The 10,929-nt window shown below is 48.5% G+C and overlaps 1 protein-coding gene across 1 annotated transcript; it reads right to left on the reverse strand.

Annotated features, from left to right (window-relative positions):
* Positions 1 to 253: 253 nt before the first annotated feature.
* Positions 254 to 8,914, reverse strand: MLEC (malectin). The gene is made up of 5 exons (XM_032876129.1): positions 8,515 to 8,914; positions 2,645 to 2,823; positions 1,919 to 2,095; positions 1,756 to 1,813; positions 254 to 584 (listed from the first exon to the last, which is right to left on the reverse strand). The coding sequence occupies exons 1-5, from the start codon at positions 8,738 to 8,740 to the stop codon at positions 355 to 357; spliced, it is 870 nt and encodes a 289-aa protein (XP_032732020.1). The 5' UTR covers positions 8,741 to 8,914; the 3' UTR covers positions 254 to 354.
* Between the last annotated feature and the right edge of the window lie 2,015 nt (positions 8,915 to 10,929).

Below are 10,929 nucleotides of genomic sequence, written 5' to 3' on the forward strand. Positions count from 1 at the left end.
AAAAAAAAAAAAAAAAAAGGAACCGTGTCTGCTCTGGGTTCAGAGTCCTTTCCACTAGGTGTGCAGACTAGGATCCTTGAAAGTGTAGGATCCACTTTACCCTAAGTACCCTGGAGAGGAAAGAGACGGCTGGGGCCAGCCACAAAGAGAGCACAAGGACTGAAGCAGGGCTGGGACCAGTGGTGGATGAGGGCTGCTCTCTACCCACTCTGCCTCTTTTTTTCTCCTTTAATTTTTGTATGTGTTTTTTGTTTGTTTGTTTTGTTAATCACTGTGAAAAAATACAGAAACCAAAACCAGTATGTTTGGTTTCTTTCCTTCACCCCTCCACCCAGTTCAGGATGACATTTGTTCTCACAACCGGCAGAGGCAGAAGAGGGTTGGAATGAAGACTCCAAAGGCCACCAGGATGGGAAACATGAGGCTGCTGTTGTCTGAGGCATAGGGGTTGGGCGTGCGGGGGCCTGACTGCACCCGGTTCTTATTGGTCTGTCTTTTGAGATTAGACCCTTCATCGTATTCTTCTTCTTCCTCTTCCTCCTCTTTCTTCTCCAGTCCTGGATGAGGCTGCAGCTTTGGTACATCTGACACAAGAAAACAGACACCTGTTAGGTAAGACCCAGAGCATTTAAGTGAGACCCTTAAGAGCCATAAATGAGCCACAATAAAGAGATGATGTGACCTAAGCAGGGTCCACAGGAAAAAAGAGAAGTAGCAGAAACAGCTGCTGGCCTAGAGAATAGTAGATTGCTGCAAACAGTAGTCTTCTTTAGATTTAACTAAAGCACAGTAAAAGCCCTATGCCCAGGGAGGCTCGCTATCTCCCCTTCCTGTCCTATTTTTTCAGAACCACAGGAGAACCAGACTGAACAGAGACAATGACCCGACACCCAAAACTTAACCTTTTCAAATCCCTCCTGCAGCCTCCACAATCCCACATTCCCTTTCTGATCCACCCAGCAACTGAGGAAAGGCTGAGCCCCAGAGCCTTAGGTTGTCAGCACACACTACCCCTCTGCTCTGCCTCCTCCTCAGGGACTCAAGCTACAAATCTGTCTTTGTGGCAGGACATCTGCCTAGATATCAGAATACCGCATCTGGGGACACATCAAGACAACAGGATGAGCTCCCTGGTGCATTCAGGAAGAGCTGGGAAAAAGTACAGAGGCGGAATGGAGGAGAAAAGTCACTAAGACACAAGCTTTCCCTGCAAAAAACCAGCCTGGGAAGCTGGCGGGCAGGATCATCACAACACTGAGAAAGCGATACACCCTAAGGCTTGGTCCCAAGGACCAGGAGACACTGGTAATTGAACTCCTGTCTAGTGCAGCCCAGCAATTCTGGACTCTCAGAGCATACCAAGACGCAAAAGGACACCTCCTTTTCCCTTTTTGCCCCCCAGGAAATAGAGGTCAAAGAAAGAGACTAAGAACAAGTTTTAGGCAATTCCGAAAGACTACAAGGGTCAGTGCACACTAATAGGTACCATTATTAGGCCAAATTTATAGTGATGTTAAAGGAATTTGTCCAAAACCAAAGACCTGATTAAGTGGGAACAGCAAAATTTAAACCCAGAGCTTACTCCAAAGCTTATGGCCAGCACCACGCTGCACATCATCCCCATCCAAACTCCCCACAGCTTGGCTTTAAGTGTTCTCGCAAGAGTGATCAGCTAAATTATTTCCCCAGGGGTTTCCTCAACCACACCCTTTACCCCAAGGGAAAAAGAAGGTTAAAGGTTAAAATGCCACTTACCATCCACTGTCCCAGCCATGATGTAGAGTGCACAAACTTTGGGATTATCATAGTACCCCTAGGGAACGGGAAACTATGGTCAGCACCACACGGCAATAAACATTCCCCTGCACCCATTCCTTTTAAACATTTACTCAGCCGGAGGGCAGAGGGAAGACATTACCTTAACAAACTCGATGTAAAGTTTCCCTGTGAAGGTGGACACCTCCCCTTGGACACTCAGCTTCCCCTTTCTGATGCTCATAGGGATGATTTCATCATGAGCTGTGCTGTGCCCAACACGATCAAAGATATCCAAGTCCTTCACCACGACATGGCCATTCAATCGCACATCAAATACCTTCCATGATTAAAAAAGAGAGAGAGACAATGTCAAAACCATCAGCTTCCTACCCCTTTAGCAGCTGGACATCATGTACCTGCCTGGGCTTCAAGTTCAGAAATAATTTTTTAAATGACAGGGCTGGATACAGTCAAGGGTACAGAGTTCTTTACATGAGCTAAATCAAAGCCATGTTCTTTCACTGTCCAGGTCTCATACTGGCCTTAGGGAACAAAGAATATAAACAAAAAGCTTGACATGGACAGAAGGAAATTCACAAGAAGAGACAGGAAAAAAATTAGGCTAAAATCAAGAAGGTGCTAACAACCAAGGACAATCGTGATCGGTTAACTGCCAAAAAAATAAGATTCTGGCATTGCCTCTGTCACCAACCCCCAGGGCAGGTGCAGCCTTGTGAGCTATGGGACACTGCTTCTCTAGGGGCAGAAGGAATCCAGCTTTTCCTCAAAGCTCACCTGTTCCTCCCTTCTGGGGAGGCTCTTACATTCTCTGGCCCATAGCAGGGGACTATCCAAGAGTGGCAATGTCCCACTGACCAGGCCTCACCTTCTGCTGGGACTGTGCAAAGTAGACCTCAGCAAATTTCAACACCAGCACGTAGTCCCCCTCCTCCTTAATGGGCACTTCATAGCCAAAAGTCTCCTCATTGTACCGCTCTGTTTGATACAGGATCTGGTCCTCCGGGTTGGAACGCAGGATTGGCAGTTTCATACCATAGTCAGAGGCTGGGGACAAAAAACAAAGAGAGACCACATCAGAGGCAAGGCACACAAAAAGAGCAGAGACCCCAGAACTGCCATTTCCAGGGCAATGCTAGTAACCCTCCCAGGGGAAGGGACCACCCCCTCTCTGCCTAGCTCTAAAGAGACCGGACACAAAGGCAAGAATCAGAGAGCCATTACCAAGGAAGAATAAAGTGAAAGAAACCAAACACTAATAATCCCAACAGCTCCCTAACCCTCAGAGCAGAACTTTTTAAAAGCCTATTAAAATGACTTTCCTCAACTGCACAGAGTGTGACAGGAAGAAAACAGGCGATAGCTATAGCTCCTGACTCCCTGAAAAGAGGAGCTTCAGAGAAACCTCATAAAACAGGGGAATGGCCAAGAACTCTGCAAGACGATTAAGTTAAAAAAATGTATGTTGCTTTTTTTTTTTTTTTCAATTCAGAGAAGCTCAAGAGTCTAAAACAGTTTATGTTAGGAAAGTCATTTCTGCATTGTTTTTACTGTAAGTAAGATACAAGCTTAGTTGCTTTTTATGATTTTCATTCACAGAGTTCCAAGGCTGGTAAAGAGAAACATGCTCATAAAAAGAAGGGTGTGATGCTCTCTAATTTCCTTTACGTGTAAGCACCTAACTTCTCACAAACTCAAAAAACTCCACGTCACCTACTCTCTCTTGCACAATCCTCCAGTTAAACCTTTGGTTTAAGTTAAACCTTTTGAAGGAAAAAAGTTCCCATTGTGTCCCGAGCACCTAACAAGGTGACTGGCACATAAGCAGCAACTCCGTATGATTTGCTGAACGAACAAACAACAAAGGAGGTGCCCGCGGACCAGCGAAGCCACGCTATTCTCTGCACAGGGCTAGAGCCAGCCTAGCAAAAAAAAACCTGCCAAGGTCCAATGGCACCTTTGGCCTAAGATGCCCAAGTCCTTGGGGAGCCACCTTTCCCATTTCACAGACTGACAAGGCTTACTGCAGGGTAAAAGTAAAAAAACACCTGGGTGGCGCAGCTGGTAGAGCATGCAGCTCTTGATCTCAGAGTCATGAATATTCAAGCTCCATTTTGGGGATAGAGCTTACACTAAAAAAAAAAAAAAAAAAAAAAAAAAGGTAAAAAGTTATATACCTTGGGTCAGTCTCCCGCCCCGTAACAAAGTAGATTGGGGTCTTTCCTCAAACATAAGACACCAACCACACTCCAGCCCCAGAGATGAACAGCTATACTTCCTCCTTCCAAAAGTAGCTTCTCTGATTCCTTTATCATGTAAACACAATGAGGCTTTCCAGTGCTCCATAAATCCACTTTCCAACTACAGACTTAGCAGTGATTTTGGTACGGGCCCAGTCTCTCCTCCAGCCTAGTATTAAGATTTCAAGACCACCTTCCAATCTCACACAGGGACTCTGAAGACATTTGGCACCTAGATCCTTTGGGAGATGTCCACGAGCAGTCATCCCTGGAGCTTTATCTTCTGAATCATCAAAACTCCAAGGGGATCTTTTATCTCCAAGGGAGGTAAAAGAGTAACTGAAAGAGCCAGTGACTAAGGTCAAGCCCTCAAAAAAATAAACATAACTGTTAGTTCCTGTAAGTGAATAGTTAGCCATGACATCAGATGGACCTGATGAGACAATGCAACAGGAAACTCATTGCACTTTTGTCTTCAGACTTTTTTCTTACTTCTTCTCAAGAAATCAAAGAAGGGTGCGAAGAAGCACTACAAAGGATGCACTGCCAACACGCCTCAGCTCTTTCCCAGGCTCAAACCATTACACGAGGGCACAAACCCATAAAGATTAAAAAACTGCTATTTCTCTTCCACTTCAGTTCTAAGAATTTCCTTCTTCCATGAGAACCATGATCCCTACAAATTTGAACATTAAACAGATTTGTTTTTTAGATACACACAAAATGTTGTGCATGTGTGGGGAATCTTCTTTTTTTTTCCTGCCGAGTGGAAAAAGTGAAAAACTGACAGTAATGTAATCTGTAACAGCCTTAGTCTCACAACTAACAAAACTCGGCCATGGGAGTAAAAACTACTTAACAATCTTGGAATTACCTTTAAATATTTTCCCTTTAGAGCCCAAGTCACTTTCCCAGGAGATCTGCCACATGTAAAGTTGCATTTGCCCAAGTCCCAAGGGACACAGCGGCAAAAAGGACACTTTTCTTTCTTCCTTAGACTTTACGTATTCACAGTTAAACAGATTTCTCTAAAATACAGTGAAGTGTACATAATCACCACACTGCTGAAGTTGGCCCAATAGAATTCAGCCAAAGGAAGGGGGCCAAAGGGCCTACATTTTGTCTGATGCTGCTTAGTTCAGGACAATGGAGGAGCCAGGCTGCTTGAAAAATTCAGCCTGTTTTCCTGTAAGACAGGCCTGGATCTGAATCCTGGCTCTGCTGCCTATATGATGTGATCTGGAACAAATTATTTTCTCCAGGTGTTTTATCACCTGTAAAATGGGGGATACCACCAATCTGAATTCTCTACCTATGAAATTCTGCTACTTGGAGGGCCCTGCTGATGAAGCCTGCCTCTTAGGTGACAGTATAGGGAGAGAATTCTAAACAAATCCCAAGCCTTGAGCAAATCAGAAGGAGCAGTGACTCTCATCCACTTTTAAGTTCTCATCTCCACAAAGCCAGATCCCTCCCCAGCCAAAAGGAAGGTTGCCCAGCAAAGGGTCTTCCTTCGGCTTGCTGAATTAGGGCTTGCTGAATTAGTAATCTGATAGGCTCATGCTCTAAGCCACCCTTTTACTCCTCTGAACTATGATGTGCCCTAGTTGCAACTTCATGTAAAAGGTCATGGAGCACAGAAAAGAGACACTTTAACCCATAGGACAGTTTTCAGATGGGGGCCACTGATTTCTAAAACAATGGTAAGTTATACTAAAAAAGGAAAACAAAGCCCACAGAGGTAAAGCGTGTTCTTCGAGGTCATACAAATGATCAGCAGGTATCTTTCTATGAAGAGGAAACAGCCTCTCCTAAAACCAAGCCAAGTTCTATGCTCTCAGGCCAAATAACCAAGTCTTTTCCTCCTCAGTCAGGAGGAACCCAGAATGAGCAAGTTGAAAAGAACCTGGAATGTTCAGCATGACAAAAACCCAAGTTGAGCATTGCCGAAGCATAGTGGTACTCCCATCTGGTGAAGCACACAAGTTGAAAAAGCCTTTCCCAGGCTATAAGTATCTCCGATGAGCACCAGCTATCCTCAAGGCAGAAATGAAATTGAATAAATATTATGGAGTGCCTATAAAAGCAAAAGCCACTAGGTGCCCTAGGCCACTCACAGTTACAAGAATGCTGAACTACAAAGACACTACAGAGAAAAACCAAGTTCAAAAGCAGGCCAAACCCTTATCTGGATTAACTTGGCAACAAATACCTGAATTCAGTCAACATAAAATGAACTTTCTTTAGCACGCTAGAAGCAATACCACAGGCATGTGGCAAAAGAAATAAAACAGCAGTTCCTCCTGCAACTAGTGTAAAAAGCCGCATGAAGCAAGGGTCTCCAAGAACGTGGCACACCCCTCCTAACCAGTGCCAGAGAAGGGAAGGCAGAGTGAACAGCTACCCTTCCTTGGTGGTGCCAACTCCTTAGCACAGAAACATATTAGAGAGCTGCCTCCTGAGAGTGGAAGCTGAATCACATCTCAGGCCCAGATCTAAGGCCACCAAAAATGACTCTCAGGAACCCAGTAAGCGCAACGTTGCAATAGGCTGGTCCAAGCTGCAGCTGACGACGAGCCTCTACTCCTCGTCTACCCCTTCCTACTGCTACAATTCACAGTCAACGTTTGCCATACTCTGATGGAGTGGAGCAGGGAACCTCTGTTTATAGAGTGCCCCAAAGGCGGGGGTCCAAGATAGGGCTCCGGTACACATGGGCTTGGGTAGGTCTCGTGTAATTTTACCTGCTACAATAAACTCCAAAGAAACTGCAACCATGAACCAATAACCCCAAGAATGTAGAGCCTAGCCTGGCTGAATGCTGACCAGCACCAGCACCTCCCCCTTTCCACCCCCAAAATCACCTACACCAGCAAATTAAAACCAGGATTTCCGATTAAGAAGAGCCGGGAACTAAACCTGTATTGTCTCAGCTTTTTCCTCCACACAATAAACCTAACAGGATAATGTAACCTACATGAAGCCTGGTATCTGTTAAGTGAAAGAAACCATCTGCACGCTGTCCTCACCACTGCTATCTCAAGAGGCAAAGTCCACAAACGGTCTCGAGTTTCCTCAAGGGCTCCTTCCTCCCTGCCCACACCCATGAAGAAAGAGGAAGGGTCCAGGATGGAGATAGCAATGAGCTCCTGCTTCTGTGGAGTCCGGCTTTGGCTGCTGTTAACAGCTTGCTAAAGATTGGAGCCCTGACTCAGCTGAACCCAGGCTACTGAGACCTACATGCCAGGGCTAACTAAATTCCAAGACAAACATAGAACTTCAGAAAACAGCCCTGTGTCCCAACACTCTCACATGTATGGAAGCAATAAACTCACTAATAGAACAAACTCCAGGACACTGCAATTATCTTGGAAGAACGAAGTTAAACCCTTTCCTAAAGGCAAGAGCCAAATCTGGGCATCGTGGAAAGAATGAGAGAAAGTCTGTCTCTTGGTTTTCTGGAGATGGCATACTGCCAATCTGGCAGCCTCCGAACCCAGCATACAACATAAATCTCCTTCCAACACACGAAGTAAGGAGCTTCCCTCTTAAACTGTTGTCCATTCCCATTTACAGAAGAAACAGAGTCTAGAGCAGATTTTTTCCCAAAGTCTGGTCTGGGGATGACCAACATCAAAAGCTCCCGGTGCAGAAACGTGGGTTTAATCTATCAGGCCCAGAATTTGCATTTTTAACCAGCTCTGCCAGCTATTCTTACACTAGCTTTGAGAACTGCGCAGCTCTCTAAAAACTGCTGTTGCTCCTCAGCTGAGTCAAAATCATTTTTCCCATATACTGGAATCCTACCTTTCAAGGCCGCTTAGGTCAGGATCTACACACTGTGGGACACAATACTCAAGATCTTACACTGGCGGACCGGCTGACACTCTTAATCGGCCTCACGTGCAGGATGGCTTCAATATAACCACCCTCTGAGGGGCCTCAACTTCCACTTTAAGCACACAGATTCCCAGCTCTAAAGGGGAGGGGGGCGCGGAGGATACTACAATCAAACTTTCCTGGCCCATCCTCTTCGAAGATTCCTTTCTATGCTAAGGATCAAGCCCCGCTCATGCAGAAGGGGGAAGGAAAGTGGCTGGTTTCTGGGATGGCAGGAATCTACCAGGAAACGTCTTCATAGGAGAGCAAAACCATCCAAGCCTGGGACTCTGATAACCGACAACCCGTGAGGCCTCGAGGAAGCAGGAGGCCGCCCTCGACTTTACTTTCCCAGATCGGGTGGAAGTGAGGGGTTAAGAAAATGCAGGATGTGAGGTCCAAATATAACTTCTCGCCAACTCTGCCTCAATCGTTCTTCGCAGCATCGAGCCAGCGCCAGGCTCTGAGCTCGGACCGGGTCCCTGAGCAAACTGCAGAGAGACTTGGCTCCAGACACATGGCCCCAGGGGTCGAGGAGGGAGCTCAGGGCCCGCAGCCCTCACCGGCTGCGCCCAGCACGGCAGGCCCTGATCCCACGGCTTGGCTGAGGGGCTCTCACCTCGGCCCACCCGGCCTTCCAAAGGGTCCTTGCGGAAGTGGATCCCGTGCACGTCCACATGCGCCTCGCCGCCCGCGTTGACGGCCCAAATGACGCTCTCGGGGAGCCCGGCCCCCGCCAAGCCGACCACGCCGAGCCCCGGCCCCGGGAGCGCCGGCAGCAGCAGCAGCAGTAGCAGTCGCAGGAGCGCCACGGCAGCTCCCTCAACCGCCCGGGCCCCCAGCATGGCGGCCACCACAGCCAGGGCAGCCTCCGCCGACCCTCGTCCTCAGCCGGCCGCCAGGCCGCCCCGGACTCAGAAAAACAGCGCCACGAGCCGCTCTGCCTCAGCCGCCGGGGACATGTCGCTCTCAGGCCTCCTTCTCAGCCACGGGTGCCGCCTCCCACCTCAGGAACAACCTACCCCGTCGCCCAGCCCCCGGCCACGATCCTGCAGCCAATCAGTGCCCGACCCTCATTAATTACCCATCACCCCGCCGGGAAACACCCGTCCATTGGCTGCCAGGCGAGGGGAAGGGCGTGGCTACTCCCAGGCGCCGGCCCAACCATCAGGCTCGAGAGGGAGCGCGCGCAGAGGTTGGGAGTTCGGTTGAAGCGGCGGTTTAATGCGGAAGTGGCGGGGTGCAGCGCCCAGGCGGCCCCGGAATCCCGCAGCTGAATAGGAAAGGTGGCCTAGGAGGGAAGGTTTAGAGTAGGGCGCACTGACACGTCGCCAACACTTCCGGTGCTCCAGATCTTGGGACCGAATGGGCTCCGGAGGGGGCGTTGCCGACTTTTCCGCCCCCTCTTCCTTTCTCAGGGAGAGAAATGAACATAAGCTCTAGAAGGAGTAGCAGTGGACACTCTTCCGACATGAGCCTAGGTCTTTTTCTTCTTGTGAGGCAGAAAACCCATCCTTCCTAGAGAGGCCACAAGCACAGGTCTTCAGGGCACAAGTCCCACGAGGACAACACCCTGCCCCCACCCCTTAGCGGGCTCAGGGCCGGTGGTAGCGTCCAGGAGGCCGTCCAATCAGAAGGCTCCAACGCAGCGGAAATGCGTGGCCTTGTGGGGGAGGGGCTCTCCAGGCTACCAGTGTATCCATGGCGACAGCCTCGGGCCCGCCCCAGCGACTCAGGGGCGGGATCGGGGCTTCCCCTGCCTTGCTGGGGGGAGTCGTGCGCGGTGCCCAGTCCGGAGATGTGGGCTCCACCAGAGCTGCTTCTCTGCTCTTTGGCAGTTCACCCAGCACTTTCCTGCATTGGCGATCCCTGCACTGTGGTCGCTGTCCGAACTCCCCCCTTTTCAGACAGAGAAAGTGAGGCCCAGAGAGGGTCGCAGCGTTGGCCAAACGGTCACACCACAAGTTTAGGGCACAGCCAGGGCAAATTCTGCAAACATTTTTCGAGATCCTACTACTATGGTTGGCAGATTTAGCAGATAAAATACAGGAAGTGCAGTTCAGTTTGAATTTTAGATAAACAAGCGGGACATACATGAAAAAATAATTCGTACTTTGTTTAAAATCCCAAATTTAACTGGGATTTTTGCATTTTATGGGACAACCTTACCTACTACGTGCCAGGCAATGAGTTTTGTGCGGCAGCGAACAAAACCCACCCATGGTCCTGAGTGAGAATTGCAGACTTTGAACCACCCACTGCTCAATTATTTAGTTAGAACAAAAAGGAAAATGGGATATCAAAATGGAGAGTATCAGTGAGGGATTTAAATGCCCCATAAGTCCTTCCCAGCCCCTAGGGTCAGATCCTACAGGGGTAACTTTTAGAGTATCCCTTCTTGGTTCCACTTCCTCCTTGTATCCAGCAAGGATCTGGACTGGGTTGCTGCCACAGACATGTTTCCCTCTTCAAGGCACCTCTGGAGTCCTGTACTAGGATGTCTTATCCCACTCCCCATTCTCAAAACTCTTTGGGGAACCTGATAAGTCAGCACTTGACTAGCCCTCAGAGCAGGGTATGGCGTAAATGGGGATCACAGGTACAAAGAGGTGATGGGGGCTTCCTCCCTCCCAGGCAGTTGACCTGCAGAGCCCATGTTCTAGCCACATACTACCTCCAGGAGCTCATGTTTATTTTATTCTTAAGGCAGCCTCATCCAGGAGAAACTATCACAAAAATGGATTAAATCTTTGGGGATGCTTCAAAAGACATAACCTCAGGCCTCCTCTCTGTTCCCCAGATCCTTGGTCACCCCACAAGATGAATAAGAAACTTAGCTAATCCCTGGTTGGGCTCCTCAGATTCCATTCCTGGCTGGGTTACCTGTGGACAGAGGAGCCTGGCCCAGTTTTTTGAGACTCAGTATCTGATGGATTATACTACCTCTTTAGTAAAACACAAGTTCAGAGACCCAGAGGCAGGATGAGCATGGAATCTGAGCTAGATGGCCTGGGTTCCAAGCCCTGCCCCACCA

The sequence above is a fragment of the Lontra canadensis genome, unplaced genomic scaffold, assembly GCF_010015895.1.
Source record: "Lontra canadensis isolate GAN:19392208 unplaced genomic scaffold, GSC_riverotter_1.0 scaffold58, whole genome shotgun sequence".
Lineage (NCBI taxonomy): Eukaryota > Metazoa > Chordata > Mammalia > Carnivora > Mustelidae > Lontra > Lontra canadensis.